General features: G+C 49.4%; 2 protein-coding genes across 5 annotated transcripts in view; one reads left to right on the top strand and one right to left on the bottom strand.

Moving 5' to 3' along the window:
* Nucleotides 1-2,407, bottom strand: part of LOC137436415 (alpha/beta hydrolase domain-containing protein 17B) — a 49,633-nt gene extending 47,226 nt beyond the window's left edge. The window contains exon 1 of the mRNA XM_068130178.2: nucleotides 1,657-2,407. Coding sequence (XP_067986279.1) covers nucleotides 1,657-2,123 — 467 coding nt within the window. The 5' untranslated portion in view covers nucleotides 2,124-2,407. The remainder of the gene's footprint in view (nucleotides 1-1,656) is intronic.
* Nucleotides 2,408-8,012: 5,605 nt separating this feature from the next.
* Nucleotides 8,013-18,614, top strand: part of C11H9orf85 (chromosome 11 C9orf85 homolog) — a 44,698-nt gene continuing 34,096 nt past the window's right edge. Inside the window, exon 1 of one of the 4 annotated variants that reach the window (XR_013624900.1) lies at nucleotides 8,013-8,340. Coding sequence is in view for 1 of the 4 variants with exons in the window: in XM_078786403.1 (XP_078642529.1) it covers nucleotides 8,248-8,340 (93 nt within the window). In the remaining 3 variants the exon portion in view is untranslated. Of the gene's footprint in view, nucleotides 8,341-8,485; nucleotides 8,513-18,614 lie in introns of those variants that run through there. The other 3 variants (XM_078786403.1, XR_013624902.1, XR_013624901.1) reach the window with 3 other exon arrangements.

Raw genomic sequence — 18,614 nt, forward strand, 5'->3', positions numbered from 1 at the left:
ATAGATACAAGTGACACAACTGGATAGATACAAGTGACACAACTGGATAGATACAAGTGACACAACTGGATAGATACAAGTGACACAACTGGATAGATACAAGTGACACAACTGGATAGATACAAGTAACACAACTGGATAGATACAAGTGACACAACTGGATAGATACAAGTGACACAACTGGATAGATACAAGTAACACAACTGGATAGATATGTGGCACAACTGGATAGATATAAGTGACACAACTGGATAGATATAAGTGACACAACTGGATAGATATAAGTGACACAACTGGATAGATATAAGTGACACAACTGGATAGATATATATATATATATATATATATATATATATATATATATATATATATATATATATATATATATATATAACAACTGGATAGACATAAGTGAGAACTGGATTGGTACGTACGTGACAACTGGTTTGTTACGCACGTGACACACCTGGTTTGGTACGCACGCGACACACCTGGTTTGGTACGCACGCGACACACCTGGTTTGGTACGTACGTGACACACCTGGTTTGGTACGTACGTGACACACCTGGTTTGGTACGTACGTGACACACCTGGTTTGGTACGTACGTGACACACCTGGTTTGGTAGGTACCCGACACACCTGGTTTGGTAGGTACCCAACACACCTGGTTTGGTACGCACGTGACACACCTGGTTTGGTACGCACGTGACACACCTGGTTTGGCACGTATGCGACACACCTGGTTTGGCACGTACGCGACACACCTGGATAGGTACGTACGTGAAACTGGATAGGTACGTATGCGATTTAACTGGATCGACATGTGATACCTGGTTTTGTACGTATGTGACACACCTGCTTTGGTACGTATGTGACGCACCTGGTTTGGTACGTATGTGACGCACCTGGTTTGGTACGTATGTGACACACCTGGTTTGGTACGTATGTGACGCACCTGGTTTGGTACGTATGTGACGCACCTGGTTTGGTACGTATGTGACGCACCTGGTTTGGTACGTATGTGACGCACCTGGTTTGGTACGTATGTGACGCACCTGGTTTGGTACGTATGTGACGCACCTGGTTTGGTACGTATGTGACGCACCTGGTTTGGTACGTATGTGACGCACCTGGTTTGGTACGTATGTGACGCACCTGGTTTGGTACGTATGTGACGCACCTGGTTTGGTACGTATGTGACGCACCTGGTTTGGTACGTATGTGACGCACCTGGTTTGGTACGTATGTGACGCACCTGGTTTGGTACGTATGTGACGCACCTGGTTTGGTACGTATGTGACGCACCTGGTTTGGTACGTATGTGACGCACCTGGTTTGGTACGTATGTGATACAGATGGTTGTGGTTGGGTACCACATGATCGTATGATACACACCTGGTTTGGTTCGTACCGTATGTGACGCACCTGGTTTGGTACGTACCGTATGTGACACACCTGGATAGGTATGTATGATACATATGGTTGTGGTTGGGTACACATGATCGTATGATACACACCTGGTTTGGTACGTATGTGACGCACCGGGTTTGTTACGTATGTGACGCACCGGGTTTGGTACGTATGTGACACACCTGGATAGGTATGTATGATACATATGGTTGTGGTTGGGTACACATGATCGTATGATACACACCTGGTTCTCATCTGCTGCCAGGCCGCCTCTATGTCCGCGTACAGGTTTCCCTCCGAGGGCTTCCCGGTGCTGGCCCCGTATCCCGAGTAGTCGTAGGAAAAGATATTACAATTGATGCGCGAGCCGAGCCCGATGTAGAAGCTGCTCATCTGGCCGAGGTCGACGGCGTTTCCGTGCGAGAAAAGCAAGGTGTACTTGGCCGAGGGCGCAGAACGCACGAACATGCACGCCAGGCGGGAACCTTTGCTCGTCTGGGCCATGGACATCTCCAGGGAGTCCAGCTCTCTCTGGGAGTACTGCCATTCGGCCTTGTCCCCGAGGTGGAGGCTCCAGCGAGCCCCGCTCTCATCGGGCATGATGGCGTACGTGGGCTCGGGGGGCACGAACGCCAGCTTGGCGGCAATCCGGCCCGGACACGGCGGGCAGCAAAATAGGCAGCACAGGTCTTTCACACTTAGACCGTTCATGACGTCACGTCACCCTCGCAAACACACAGCGCTGCACTCGCACACTCACTCAAGCTCTGTCGACTTCACTCACTTCCCCATACTTTACAACGGCTCGGGCTGACTGACTGTGCTCTACTTTTTCACTCACATAGCCAATGTTCGCCATTATAAATCCCTCCTTCCCCTTCCCTCTTGTTACGAACTCCGGACAGTACAGTAATCGGTTTACACTTCACTTTACTTCACTTCACTTTACAGCTCCTCCTCCTCCTCCCCTGCCCTGCCTCCTCCTCTTCTTCTTCTTCTTCTTCTTCCCCACCGCCCTCTCCGTTTCACCTCGTGCGCGTTGCACGGGAACAGAGGCGTAGTCACTTTCCCACGCCTTTCCCTCCATTCCCCACGTCTCCCTTTCCCTCCTTTTAAATGTTCAACGTTATCGCAACGACGCTTCGCCCGTTCCTTCACTCTCCACGTCACTCGACGCCATGAACCTGTACCCCGCGAGACTCTTCTGTACTAAATGCTACAATATACTGTATACATATATATATATATATACAGTACATATGTACAACGAAGAGTACCTCTCCCAAGTGACGGAAAAAGCTACCAGAGTATCGCCCTCTCCTCCTGACTCCCCCACCTCTCTCTCTCTCTCTCTCTCTCTCTCTCTCTCTCTTTCTCTCTTTCTCTCTTTCTCTCTTTCTCTCTCCCCACCTCACTGTCTCTCTCTCTCTCTCTCTCTCTCTCTCTCTCTTTCTCTCTTTCTCTCTCTCCCCGCCTCACTGTCTCTCTCTCTCTCTTTCTCTCTTTCTCTCTTTCTCTCTCTCCCCACCTCACTTCGTCCATCTCAAGCAAGGGCCCTGCTCTTCATTGGTGACCCCGAATTTACGACGCGCGATGGACACCGCAGTGTCCCTCAAACTGCCCACCTTCTGGGAAGCACATGCCGCCATCTGGTTCGCGCAGGCGGACTCCCAGTTCGCCCTGCGTGGCATAACGGAGGACGCCACTCGATACCATTATGTGGTCGCCGCGCTTGGCTCCGCGACCGCCGCCCGCTGCCTGAGCTTCCTCCAGAACCCGCCCGCTGACGGCACGTACGACGCCATCAAGGCACTTCTGCTGGGCACTTTCGCCCTCTCCCCGGCTGAGCGCGCACGACGCCTGCTCGACCTTCCTGAGCTCGGCGATACGCGCCCGTCCGAACGCATGGGTTACATGCTCGCGTTGCTCGGCGAGCACCCCTCGGATTTCCTGTTTCAGGAGCTCTTTCTTCGCCAGCTCCCGGCCCAGGTATGGGTCGCCCTGGCAGGTACGACCATCATGAACCCCCGCGACCTCGCCAAGGAGGCCGACAAGATCGCTTCGGCAAGCCAGCTCGCCGGAGCGGCGAGCCAGCTCGTCGGGGTGGCGGCCGGGAGCCTTCCCGCCCACCCACCCGCGACACAGTTTCCTTCCCGGAGGCCGCCGGGCCAGCGCAACTGGCAGCGGCGACGCCGCGTCGCCCGGGCCCGACGCGTTGACCGGAGCCCCCGCCGGACCCGGCCTGGTGTTATTTCCACGCCAGGTTCGGGCGGCAGGCCCGATCATGTCGGCCCCCGTGCACGTTCGGCAAGTCGGGAAACGGGCGAGCCGGCGTTCCATACCAGCAATGAAAGCCGGCCGTTCCGGAAACCTGCTGTTCATCGCGGACCGAGCGTCGGGACGGCGCTTCCTCTGCGACACCAGCGCTCAGCTGAGCGTCATTCCCGCTTCGCCGGAGGACAGGCGGGCCGCCGTTTGCGGCCCCCCCTTGGTCGCGGCCAACGGCTCCGCCATCCGCACCTTCGGCCCACGCACCGTCGCCCTCCACTTCGGCAGCCAGCTCTTTCACTGGGAGTTCGTGACGGCGGACGTCCCCATGGCTTTGCTCGGGACCGATTTCCTGTGCGCCCACGGGCTGCTGGTCGACGTGAAATGCCGGCGTCTCGTCAACGCCGAAACTTTCAGCTCCCTGGCATGCGCCTTGAGCCGTGCCGCGCCCACCGAGTTTTCCTGCGCCCTCCCATTGGCGGACGACTTCGCACGCCTCCTTGCGGAGTTCCCGGCCCTCACACGACCGACGTTTTCGGCCATCACGGTGCGCCACGGCATCGAGCATCACATCCCCACTACGGGCCCGCCGGTGTACGCCCGGGCTCGCCATCTCGACCTCGCCAAACTCGCCGTCGCCAAGGCCGAGTTCGCGGCGCTGGAGCGCCTCGGCATCGTGCGGCGCTCCGACAGCGCCTGGGCCTCGCCGCTGCACATCGTCCCGAAGCCGGGGGGCGGATGGCGGCCATGCGGCGACTACCGCCGCCTCAACGACGCCATTACCCCCGACAGGTACCCCGTCCCGCACATCCAGGATTTTCTACCCGGTTGGCGGGGCGGACCATTTTTTCAAAAGTGGACCTGATTCGGGGGTACCACCAGGTGCCCGTCCGCCCGGCCGACATCCCGAAGACGGCCGTGATTACACCTTTCGGCCTCTTTGAATTCCTCCGGATGCCCTTCGGCCTCAAAAACGCGGCGCAGGTGTTCCAGCGCCTGATGGACGGCGTGCTGCGCGACTTGCCGTTCCTCTATACCTACCTGGACGACATTCTCGTCGCCAGCACGTCCAGAGCCGAGCACCTCCTCCACCTCCGGACGCTGTTCGGCCGCCTCAGCGAGCACGGATTGATCGTCAACCCGGCCAAATGTCACTTCGGTGCGGCAACGATGGACTTTCTGGGCCACCGCATCACCCTGACCGGCGCCGTGCCGCTGCCGGCCAAAGTCGAAGCCATCGCCGCTTTCCCGCGCCCCCGCTCCGTCAAGGCGCAGCAGGAGTTCCTCGGGATGGTGAACTTTTATCACCGCTTCGTGCCCCGAGCTGCGCAACTCATGTGGCCCTTGTACGCCGCCCTCCGCGGCCAGCCGGCGAAGCGCGACGTCGTCTGGTCCACGGACATGGACGCTGCTTTCACCGGCGCGAAACGGGCCCTCGCCAACGCCACGCTGCTGGCCCACCCAGTACCCCAGGCTCCCATCGCCCTCACCACGGACGCCTCCGACTACGCCGTGGGCGCGGTCCATGAACAATGGGTAAACGGGGCCTGGCAGCCGCTCACATTCTTCAGCCGGCAACTCCTGCCCAACGAGTTAAAGTACAGCACCTTCGACCGTGAGCTCCTCGGGCTGTACCTGGCCGTCCGCCATTTTCGCCACCTCCTGGAGGGCCGCCCGTTCACGGCTTTTGTCGACCACATGCCGTTGGTTTTCGCCATGGCCAAGGTCACGGAGCCGTGGTCGTCCCGCCAGCAGCGCCACCTCTCCGCCGTGTCGGAGTACACCACGGACATCCGGCACGTCGCCGGGAAGGACAACGCCGTGGCCGACTGCCTTTCTCGAGCCGGCGCCAACGCCGTCCACCTCGACGTCGACTTCACCCTCATGGCAGCGGACCAGGCCACCGACGGCATGGTGCAGGCGCTCCGGGTGGCGGACACGGGCCTCCGCTTGGCTGACGTCCCCTTCGCGGACACAGTCCTGCTGTGCGACATCTCCCAAGGCCGACCTCGCCCCGTTGTGCCGGTCACCTGGAGGCGTCGCATTTTTGCTTCGCTCCACGGCCTCTCTCACCCGGGCCGGAAGGCGTCCCAGCGGCTGGTGGCGGCGCGTTTCGTCTGGCATGGGCTGCGACGGGACGTCCGCGATTGGGCCAACGCCTGCACACCCTGCCAGTGGGCCAAGGTCCACCGGCATACCCAGGCTCCGCTGGCTCCCTTCACCGTGCCCGAGCGACGGTTCGACCACGTCCACGTGGACCTGGTGGGTCCCCTTCCCCCATCGCAGGGGTTCACCCACCTGCTTACCATGGTGGACAGGACCACCAGGTGGCCGGAAGCCGTGCCCCTCACCTCCACCACCACCGCTGACGTGGCCCAGGCGTTCATCGCCACCTGGGTCGCGCGTTTCGGCGCACCGGCGGACATCTCATCGGACCGCGGCCCACAGTTCACGTCCGAACTATGGGGCACGATCGCCCGCACGTTGGGCGTTACCCTACACCGCACCACGGCTTACCACCCCCAGGCCAACGGGTTGTGCGAGCGGTTCCACCTCTCCATGAAGGCCGCACTCATGGCCGGCCTCCAAGACGACGGCTGGGCCGACCGGCTCCCGTGGGTCCTTTTGGGCCTACGCACGGCCCCCGAGGAGGACCTCCAGGCATCCACCGCCGAGCTGGTGTACGGCCAGGCCCTCCGCGCACCGGGCGAGTTCATGCCCGACGCCACCAGCCCCTGGTCCGCCGTGCGCCAGCGCACGGACTTCCAGGAGGCCGCCCAACGTTTCGCCCCGGTGCCCACGTCCCGCCATGGCGACCCCCAATCCTACGCCAGCACTCCGCTCGGCGGAGTACGTCTTCGTGCGCCACGACGCGCACCGGGGGCCGCTCCGACCACCATACGACGGACCCTTCTGGGTCCTACGACGGGACAACAAGTCCTTCATCGTCAGCATCGGCGGCCGGGCGGACCGGATTTCGCTGGACCGCCTCAAACCGGCCCACATGGACGTCGGCCAGCCGCCACGGCTGGCTCTCCCACCGCGGCGCGGCCGACCCCCGTCTACTGCACCCCCCGTCCGACCACCCGCCACCACACCGGACCCCCCGGCCCCCCCCCCTGCGACTGGCCAGGGTCGTTTCGGGCGGGTCATTTGGACCCCCCTCAGGTTGACCTTCCTGGATCAAGTCCATTCTGGGGGGGCGTGTGTAGCGACCCATGGGTCCCCCAAGCGAGACCAGCAGCAGCATCTCCTTGCTCCAGCCGGTGACGTCACCGGCGGACAACCTCGGCGCCGGGATGGCTGGTCACGTGACCACCAAAGCGTGCCGTGCGTTCGGTTATAATCCTTTGCACCTGTCGGTCACGTGACCAAGGCGAGGCGTGGCTTTCGGTTTCGGTTATGCTTTCTGGTTTTGGATATACAGTATATGCAGCCCGATAAACGGGCTTTTCAGAGTTCCCGAGTTGGTTTTTACAATAAACATCTCGGACGCGTTTGTGTCTTGCCCGTCACTTCGTCCGTCTCAAGCAAGGGCCCTGCTCTTCAATATATTTATATACCGGTAGTTGATGGGCGTTAAAGATGAAAGATCCCACGGTGTCTCGCGGAGAGTGGGCGAGTTATCGCCGGCACCCTGAACAAATGATACAGATTCTCGTTCAAATGTGTGGGCAGGGGCACTGCAAACACGGCAAAGCTGCGCCTCGTCATGGTGCTTGTATTGTGGTTTGTATACGGTGAATCATACATGTCGTGTGATGCAAATATCGGGTTGCATTCAGGATTGGATTGCAATCAAACATCGTTTTCCATTTGGTAACATCGACGCTTCCAAACTACAACCATATTTATTTACTGCTATCAATGTCGGTTCGACGTTTCATTATACAATTAATTGTGGCCATGACGGCGAAGTTCGCAGCAGAGGCTACAGCGATTCATCGAGTTGTTTCATTATACATTTAATGGTGGCCATGACGGCGAAGTTCGCAGCAGAGGCTACAGCGATTCATCGAGTTGTTTCATTATACATTTAATGGTGGCCATGACGGCGACTATCGTAGCAGAGGCTACAGCGGTTCATTGAGATGTTTCATTATACATTTAATGGTGGCCATGACGGCGAAGTTCGCAGCAGAGGCTACAGCGATTCATCGAGTTGTTTCATTATACAGTTAATGGTGGCCATGACGGCGACGTTCGCAGCAGAGGCCACAGCGATTCATCGAGGTCTATCCACGATTGATTATTTTATCCAAAGTGCTTTTTATAGTTAATGTATTTTACAAGAGAATTTGATTTGATTTTGACGCCAGATAATAAGTTGATAATTGCAAACAGGAAATAGTAGATACGCACATGCTTTAGTTAGACTTTCGTTTTAAACGTTCCTCGGCCGGTTTCGTTAATGTAGTTATTTAATACATGCAGTTATCGTGTTGTTTTACTCAAAATAGCCGCTCCAAGTCCTTTTTCTATATTGATGAAACGGGTGCCTGCAAAGGCAGCAATGTGCTTTATGTACAGTTTTGAGTAGTGCTTTGATCGGTATTTTCAGTTCGCAATGAGCAGCGGATCCAACCGACGCAGAGGGCAGAAATACCAGAACGTGACGGCTTTCCGGAACGACAAGTACAGGCCGAACGAACGGCTCAAGGTGTGCATTTTGGGATGTGAGCCCACGGGTCCGAAACTTGTGCTTTAGGGACCAGAAACGTTATAATTGGTGGTTTTGTTGTTGGTGGAACGAGCGCTCCAATGATGTAAAACTAGCGGATATACCTGTTAATGATGGGACGAGAGCGACAAAGAACAACATGAAGGATCCTGTGAGGAAAGGGAAAAACTGGATATGACGGAGCTGGGACATGTTTGTGCTTTAATCAGGTCCACTTGATGCCTCCGGCCCACAGACAGCATCGAGTAGAGAAAGGTCGACTCTTGGACTTTGGAGTAGGCCTGAGGCTTAGCCTACTACTATACTGTACATACAGTGTATAAACGCGAATGTCGGTCTCTCTCTCTCTGTCTCTGTCTATATCTGTGTTTCGGTCTGTCTCTGCATTTGCCTTTTGTCTTTCTGTCTGTCGATATGTCTGTGTCTATATGTCTTTCTGTTCTTGTCTGTCTATATGTGTTTCTGTCTGTCTATATCTGTGTTTCTGTCTGTCTATATCTGTGTTTCTGTCTGTCTATATCTGTGTTTCTGTCTGTCTATATCTGTGTTTGTCTGTCTATATCTGTGTTTCTGTCTGTCTATATCTGTGTTTCTGTCTGTCTATATCTGTGTTTCTGTCTGTCTATAATCTGTGTTTCTGTCTGTCTATATCTGTGTTTCTGTCTGTCTATATCTGTGTTTCTGTCTGTCTATATCTGTGTTTCTGTCTGTATATCTGTGTTTCTGTCTGTATATCTGTGTTTCTGTCTGTCTATAATCTGTGTTTCTGTCTGTCTATATCTGTGTTTCTGTCTGTCTATATCTGTGTTTCTGTCTGTCTATATCTGTGTTTCTGTCTGTCTATATCTGTGTTTCTGTCTGTCTTTATCTGTGTTTCTGTCTGTCTTTATCTGTGTTTCTGTCTGTCTATATCTGTGTTTCTGTCTGTCTATATCTGTGTTTCTGTCTGTCTATATCTGTGTTTCTGTCTGTCTTTATCTGTGTTTCTGTCTGTCTATAATCTGTGTTTGTGTCTGTCTATATCTGTGTTTCTGTCTATATCTGTGTTTGTCTGTCTATATCTGTGTTTCTGTCTATATCTGTGTTTCTGTCTGTCTATAATCTGTTTCTGTCTGTCTATAATCTGTGTTTCTGTCTGTCTATAATCTGTGTTTCTGTCTGTCTATATCTGTGTTTCTGTCTGTCTATATCTGTGTTTCTGTCTGTCTATATCTGTGTTTCTGTCTGTCTATATCTGTGTTTCTGTCTGTCTATATCTGTGTTTCTGTCTGTCTATATCTGTGTTTTTGTCTGTATGTTTCTGTCTGTCTCTGCATCTGTCTTTGTGTCTCTGTCTCTCTTTCTTTGTCTGTTTATATCTCTCTCTCTCTCTTTGTCTGGGTCTGTCCCTTATGCACGGCCACATGAAAGCAGCAACTCCAGACTCGTGGTACACATATAACTCCATGCAGGAAGTAACATGGGCTATGTGGCCACAACCTCGGAGGTCGTTCTGAGGCCAAAGTGACCAATATAGCAATTTTTGGCAAACTCAACGACCGATTGGTCTCAAATTGAACAGTCTCTGTCTGGATTTTTTGTGCAAGACAATTAACTAAATAATTTACCATTATACCATTAAATAATTTAAATTGATGTCTTAACTTAAGCTTTTCCCATCAGTATTACACTTTTGCTAAGATTAAACAAGAGAGTTCATAGAGAGCGCGTTACCCTGTGCAGTGTTTCAAGCATATGCCCAATTTAAATAAAATAATGATTTTAAAGATCGTTTAAAAAAAATTCCTGAAGTTTAGCGCAATTGAAGACTATTATACACCCTCCCCTGTTCAACATGTCCAAGTACTGCTAAAGGGAAGGGTTTTGGAAATACCAAGATGGCAATTTGTGTTCTCATGTTCAAGTATATAATTCAATTTAAATAAAATAAAGATTGTAAAAGTCCTAGAAATAAATTTTATTCCTGAAGTTTACCGCCATTGACTGACACGTCTTTTACACCACCCAATGCAACATGTTACATTAGTTTTCCAATTCATGTTCCGATTTGTGTTGAAAATACAACATTAAATTTAAATAAAGTTGTTCCTCGATCATAAACTGATGTTTGTGGATGGATGGATATGAACCAATTGCTTAGCCCCACTTTACGCTTCGCGTGCATGGGGTAAACCACCTTTAGAGGCCATTTTTCCCCGCAAAGCAGGGGTTGGCCTTTTTCGGGAACCGTGGTTGTTGTTGTTTTTCGGTCCCCTTTTTGAAGCAATGTTTTACGGCCGGATGCCCTTCCTGACGCCAACCCTTTTTGTCGCCTTTAACGACAAGCAGGGAATTACCAGTGAACTGGTACTCAATTAGCCGACCTCGGAAGGATGACAGGCTGAGTCAACCCCCCTGGCGTTAATTCAGCGATCGACCGGGATTCGAACCCAGGATCCTAGGATCCTAAGCCGGCACCCTAGCCGCTAGCCCAACACCAGGGTTGTTGGTAATATAAGCAATTCATCAGGGGTAATAAGGCAATTCTCTGTGTGCGTCTGAAAATCATAGAAAAAAAATAGGGCTGAGGTGATCTCCACTAAATTTTGCAAACGTGTTCGTAGTACCCGGGGTCGGGTCATAGGCACAAAAAAGTTTTTTTTTTTGGCCCATCTTTCATAAATCCGTTGGCAGGCCTGATATTTGACATGAAGTGCCAGGAATTTGGCCAAGTGCCGGTTGATCTTTAACATTGCATCTTTAACATTCACTCGCTAATGCTAGCAGACAGGACACCTAGCTTAATATCCATGGAAGTGATGGTGCATTCTGAGATGAGACACCCAGTGTTTGACTCTAGGCCCAACTATAAACCGTCGGATTTGTGTTTCATAGGCAGAGCTTTGTATGAAAGAGTGAGCCGTCCCTCGGATTGATGTTCACCTGGGGACGTCTGCAAGCATTGGCACGTGGACATTTATGATCCTGCAGTGTCTTTAACAAGGAATATGGGAGTTATTTTTAATGTCATCACACTCGTGGAATCGAATCCTTTTACAGGTCGATCATACGGTTAAAGTCTTGAAACGACGCGCTAAGCTCTATGGATTGAGAGGTAATGTTTTGGGTTTTGTGCTCAAATCTTGAATCGAACCTTGAGCTCTAGTCATTTGACACTTTCAACTAGCTGTAGCAACTACATGGGTATATACATGAGCGTGTGCATACATGCACATTCAAACAATCTACAAAATGCAGATAACAGCTGCCACGTTTGTCCTTTGGCATCATGAATAGTGATGCTGGCATTTGTGGCGCTGGCGGAAAAGTTGTTCACCCTGGATTTATCTCAAAATAGTTCTTTTCTGTATTCGGATTAATAAGAAAAATTATTGCGCTGCCTTTTGGATGCTTAATTTTGTTTCAGTAATTTTATTTCAAAATACAAACCATTTGCTGTTGTAAAACTAAGTTCATAAGCATCTGAGCTTTGGCAGGGAATGTAATTTGGTGCCATTATTTATTTATTTTACTTTTTACCTCCGCCACCAAAGGTGGATGGAGGTTATGTTTCACCCCTGTCTGTTTGTGAACAAGATATCTCAAAACGTTGTGGACGGATTCGGCCGAAATTTGGCGGAGAGGTAGCGTATGTGACGAGGACGAAATGATTAGATTTTGGTGAAGATCTGGATCCAGATCTGGCTACTCGAATTTTTAAAAAGTGATTCTTCACTATTTGGAGCTCAGGCCAAAAATGATATATAGCAGGATATCTCAAAAAGTTGTGGATGGATTTGGATGAAACTTAGTGGACAGGTTGGGTGTGTGAAAAAGGCTAATATATTCGATTTTGGTGAAAATCTGAATATGGATTCGGATGCGAGAGTTATTTAATTTTTTAAGTGATTCTTCACCATTGAGAGATTGGTCGAAAAGCGATATATAACACCAGCGAGGTACCTGTACCAAACGAACAATGCGGAAACGGCGAAAGGGAAACCATGTACCAATAAATTCCATATTCATGTGCCACATGTAGTCAATCAAGCATGGACAGCAGGTTCATGAAGGACTTGCATGAAAAACGTACCTGTTTGAATGGTTCTATACCCAGTCAATGGCGAATCTGCATATGGTGATCGACAAATGTCACGGTTAGAAAGTAGAAACCTTCACACCATTTCCTCATTAATTTGACCTCGATATCTCCATTTTCATTCCAAACAGCATAACTCCAATCACAAATTAAATAGCATTAATATAAAAAAATTAATTTTAACGACCACTCGTGAAATAAACAAATATTTAAATTAGTGCTGACGTTACATCCAGATATGGAGGAGTACCGTACGGTTGAAAATTCAAAATCATAATTATATTCACTAAATTCCAAACAGCATCATTCCAATCATAAATTGATACTACAGCAAAATACTGTATTAAATGACGATTGTATTGAGATATTATCAAACCAGCTCATTATCATCATGTGTTCATTTCCAGATTCGCGGCAGGTTCGTTTCGAGTTAATTTCAAAATCGTAATTTTATTGAAGAATTTATGAAACCTCATACGTGCCTTACAACATCCACTGGGACCCTAAAACGTTCCACAGGAGGTTTGGTGGGGCTAACCCCAAAACTGAGATAGTAGTTCGGGGACGGACGGACGGAAGGACAGACACACTCCTGTTTTTTAATATAGAAGATATTTTAAAAGGTTATGGACGAGTTATGACTAAACTTGGGGGATGAGTTGGTTAGGTGACAAGAACAAGCCAATTGGATTTTGGTTCAGGTCCGAATCCAGATCCGGCCTATCAGTGGGATACAAAACATAAAATCTTCAGCCTGGCAGAGGTATGCGCTCTACCGAGTGCCGTTCTAGTTATGAATTTTCTTCATTATGGTGCCAGCAATAAGTGTAATTATCAAGGTTTTTTTTTTGCTGCTCATATCAAAACGCTTGATGAAATACACACTCATTATTTCAGTATTTGGTTCATCACTGACAACACTTTCAATTTCCGATGCAATAAACTGTCGATTGTAAACGTTTTTCCTTTGATAAGAAAAATAAGTGACCTCCATGTGTTTATTTATTTTTGACAAGTTGGGTCGCTTGATCATTAAGTTATTGTTTAGACTTTATTAAACCATTGAGAAGATTTATGTTTAAAGTGGAAGCAAAAAATGAACCCGAGAGTGCACCACGGCATCAACAACAACACAACATGCATTTTAAGGCCATTTTCCCTGCTAGAGCGGGGGTTAGCCTTGCGGTCCCCATGACAATCTTCTCCATTTTGCCCTATTTTCTGCATCTCCCCTTGTTAACCCCCTTGCCCGCATTTCTTCTTCCACCATCTTTAGCCAAGTCTTTCTCGGTCTACCCCGTCCTCTACTTCCTTCTACATTCATTTCCATCACTCTTCTCAACCAGTCACTTTCATCCTTCTTCAACACATGACCAAATCATCTCAACCTGTTTCTCTTCATAGCATCAATCACAGGCTCTATTCCCATCATCTTTCGCAATTCATTATTTGTCTTCCTCTCTCTCAATGATACTCCGCACATCCACTGAACCATTCGCATTTCCACCCTTTCCAGCCTTCGTTGCTGCTCTACGTTCATTACCCATGTCTTGCTCCCATAAATCATAACACTTCTCACACATGCAGCATACACCTTTCCCTTCAGCTTCAACGACACTCCCCTCCTCATCAGCACGCCACTCAGTTCCCGAAACTTCTTCCATGCACATCTCACTCCAGCAACCGTTGCCGAGTGATCCACCTTCTCCATTCAGCATGTCTCCGAGGTAGCAAAATGTTTTCACACCTTCCAGCTTCACGCCGTCTCCAAGATCCAACTCAACATTTCCTCCATCTGCAGCTCCCTCTGTGCACACCTTACATTTGAATGTAGCTGCCACACTGGTTAATGACCCTCTCAGCCCACTACATTTTTGATGAACCCACTCAGCGCACATTGTACATTGAATTCAGTTCACTCCGACACCCTTCCTGCACATAGCACATGGCCACATCCCAGTTCTTTCCACCTCACCACATGCTTCACCACTTGCCATCACCTTCGTCTTTCCGATATTCACCTTCAGACCTTTTGTCTCCATACATTCCTTCACTTGTTCATCTTTTCCTTCAGTCCATCCATACTTTCCGCAATCAACACTAGATCATCTGCATACAACAACTCCCATGGTAAACCCTCCTTTATGTTCTGAGCCAGCACCTCTTTCTAATGGAAGTAGAAGTTGTACAGATACATTCAAAGTATACCACCCCCATGCCAAATAATAAAATATCCTCCAGTGCGGCATTGCCGGGGCGCCCGGCAGTTCCGCCGTGCAGCTCATCGAGACTGTATTGGTTTGAGAAAGGTGTGCGTTACGTCTCTTGATTGGTTAATTGCATAATTAAAATCAATAAATGATGATCATAAAATATTCTCTTAATCAATTGGCTAATAGCATACAGAAACCACTTGTGCTTCATCCGAAGCTGTAACTTTTTGAAAATTAATTAAATGTCATTAATCAAAAAAATTAAATAATTAATTTATTAATCAATAAATAATAAATCGATTCATTGATTAATCAATAAATCAAAAATATCCTTTATAGCCACATCACTTGGTCACTGTCCTGTCCAAATATCAGCTTCCTCGCTCAAATGGTGCCTGAGATATTGCCCAGATGAGAAAAAGACTAATGGGGAAAAAAATCAAAATTTTTTTAAATCAATTGGCTGATAGAATACATAGACCGCCACCATTTCATCTGAATCTGTAACTTAAAAATGTTTTAATTCATGGTCATTAATCGAATAATTAAATAATTAATCGATTAATTAAATAATCAATAAATCAAAAATACCCTCTACAACCAAATCACTTGGTCGTTGGCATGTCAAAATATCAGCTTCATAACTCCAAAGGTGCCTGAGATATTGCCCAGAAGAGAAAGGAAATATATAAGTACTCAATTAATCTACTATAATATAAGAGGGATGTCTGTCTGTCTGTCGCCATTTTTCTCAGAGATGGCTGAACGGATCTTCATCAAACTTTCAGAGGTTCATCAGTGAGTGCCTGGGAGTGTTTTAGGCCAAAAAAATTTGTATATATGAAAAAAAAAGATCGTTTTTTTTGGAGTTAAAAAAAAAATCACTCCATAGTGGCTAAGCTTTTAAAAATTAATGACATATACAAGTGCACATTCGCATAAATAAATACAAAACAATCACCAGACATTTGAACACAAATAAATCGAACAATTCCGGAAGTGTACGAAGTTGGTAGTACGGCTTTTCTTCCTGTTCGGCATCACACTTAACACAGAAACGGGATGAACGCCACATTCACCATCATATATTTAACGAAAAGGTGATGAACCCCCTGACTTCCCTGACTCCCCTGCCTCCCGCCCCCCCCATTCCCCCTCCACCCTTCCCACCCTCCCCTCCCTTCTTTCCCCCCCTCCTCCCAACCCCCCCTCCTATCCCCCCCTCCCTCACCCAGCAACGCCGGGTACTTCTGCTCGGAGCTTTTTAACTACCTTCTGCCGAGCTTCTGCTCGGTTTTGCTCGATAGTGCCTAAGCGTTTTTTCATTAATGACAGTTATATACAAGTACACATTCGCATAAATAAATACAAAACAATCATCAGACATTTGAACAAAAAATAAATCGAACAATTCCGGAAGTGTACGAAGTTGGTAGTATGGCTGCTTCTTCTTCCTGATTGGCATCACACTCAACTCAGAAACGTGATGAACGCCACATTCACCCAACAGTATATATATGAACCCCCTTCCTCTCCTGCCTCCCCCCATTCCCCTCCTTCCCCCTCTCCCTCCCCCCTTCCCCCTCTCCCCCCACTTCCCCCTCCTCCCCACACCCTCCCCCCTGGCCGGCAACACCGGGTACTTCTGTTAGTATATATATAATAGAAAGTTTTTGTTTGTTTGTCTGCACGCACTAATCTCCTGAACAGTGAAAGATAGGAGGAAACCTCTGAAACAAAAAATGTCGGGACGGGCCCCGGGAAGGTTGTAGGCTGGGTGGAAAGGCCGGTCGAGGCCGACTCGGCCGGGCTGGGCCCATTTTGCAATTAAAAGCTAAGCTGAATTATAGCAGTCGATCTGCTACGGCCACGAGTAAAAGCTGAATTGTAGGAGTAAATTCATTCAAAAAGAACCCGCGCAACGCCGGGTGCATTCGGCTAGTCTTATATATATTAAAGTAGCAGCAGTTTTGTGTGTGGCCGTCATTCTACGTCATTACGTATATGATGTCATTACGGCGTAAACACCTGCTCACTTCGGGAGCGGCAGGAAAGGTCATTCCTCTTTGGGGTATATAGATTACAGTCGATCTATGGTCGGGTCTCAAGAACATTGGGTGTGTGTTCATTTACCAAGTTTCTTGTGGAGAGATCGCCAAGTGGTTTAAGCATTCGAGCAAGCACTCCATTCAAAACCCTTAAGGAACGGCTGGCTTGGCAAGCGCTAGCTAGCTGCTTGGTAAATGAGCACATCTCCAAACCTTGTGGGGTATATACTGTTACAGACGTGGCTTGGATGTTATTTACCGAGCGGTTTTATGGTATGACCACGTCTGCACAAGTTACCCGATTGTGCCCGAACGTTGACTAATCGCGCTATGCTAGACCAATGAAGGAAAAAGAAGACACACGGCTGGAATTAATACGACACGACACCAGGGATACGGTTCTCAAAGGTTGTTATTACAATAATGCGGAAGGTTTAGATTACAGGGACAAGAGGGAAACATAGGAAGGTGGGCACTTAAACACACTTATATTATTCCCAACAGACGACAGATAAACGGGACAAGGCTCACTCACACGGGGTTTGATGCAAAGGACAGGCGGGTAGCGATCGCTCCAGGTGCACCTGGGCTCAGGGCAGGATCACGTACGGTCCAGTTTAAGAGATGCGGTGGAGGTATTGCAGCGCTCGAGGGGTGGCGACTTCTCTCTCCAGGCTGGGGGCGCATCTCACGTCACATCCGGCGCGGGGCCGCGTATATCCGGCGGGGAGTGACACGCCCTCGGCTCGTTAGCTCCGCCTCGTGGAATCGGCACGTTGCTTCTCATTGGGTGCGTGCGGGGGGTTTACCAGGCTCCGCCCTTGACGAGGAGCTGACAAGGAGCCCCTTCGTGGTAACCCCGTGGAGCGCATGGTCTGGAGCCAATCGAGCCGGTGTGAGGACGCATCCTCCCCCGCTCCGCCGCCATCTCTGTTGTTGTTGTAATTGTTGGGGAAGAAGATGGAAGGAGGTATGGGAAAGGTCCTAAACTCACTACTGATGCCATATAATCACATTCTGGTGCAACGAAGAGTCATAATTAATGGAGACGAGGCCTTAACTGACATAGAATAAGAATAACTAGGAAGATGTCCGAAAGTTGTCTACGTGTGGTGCGGTGGACCTGGGCACGACATTTAATGGGGGAATAAGGGGAAGGTCGGCTCTACTGATTGTTATTTACATGCAATGGGACTAGGGAATGGGGGATTGGGGAAAGTTGGGGAGTATTGGAGAAAATAGGGGAATATTTACAAGCGGATATGGAGGCCAAATTCCATATTCGCAACATTGCACCCTTCTCTACCCTCGGGGCGTCCCGACCCGATAAATTTTTACCTACTTTAGTGTGGCACGCAATGTAGTTCCCTCTACTATTAACTCTACCCTGAGTGCGACAGTTTTACAGATATTCACAAATGAGTAAATATGTCCCCCTGCGACGTTGCACCCTTCTCCTCACAGAAACACACCCACAGGATAACCGAATCCGGAAAGAATTCTCAAACTAAACATACAGCCGGTAGGGAGCATTATTTACAAGACTACGCTGCTATTTACACTACGATCCAGGACCTGTTTTTGGAGGAACACATGCAGATGTTATGCATAGAGAGAGCGCGCTTGCCAACATCGATACACCAACCCACGAGTGCTCTGTGGCCGACGGCCTTTAATAACGTGCAGAGCACCCTTCCCGAGCATCAACAGCACCACCCCACCACCAATCGGTGCAGTCACCATTGTTCATTGGAATAAAAATAAATGCGACAACCCCTAACCCTGCAGGTGTCTCTTGCTCTTCTTGTGGTGCACTTGGTGTCAACTAAAAGTGGTTCACCTGTATGGCATAGGTGCCACGTTGACCCATAGGTCCATCCCCGGGTGGTGCTTGGCCGCAAACAAACTGCGGTC

Source organism: Myxine glutinosa, chromosome 11, assembly GCF_964187855.1.
Source record: "Myxine glutinosa chromosome 11, kmMyxGlut1.1, whole genome shotgun sequence".
Taxonomy (NCBI): Eukaryota; Metazoa; Chordata; class Myxini; order Myxiniformes; family Myxinidae; genus Myxine; species Myxine glutinosa.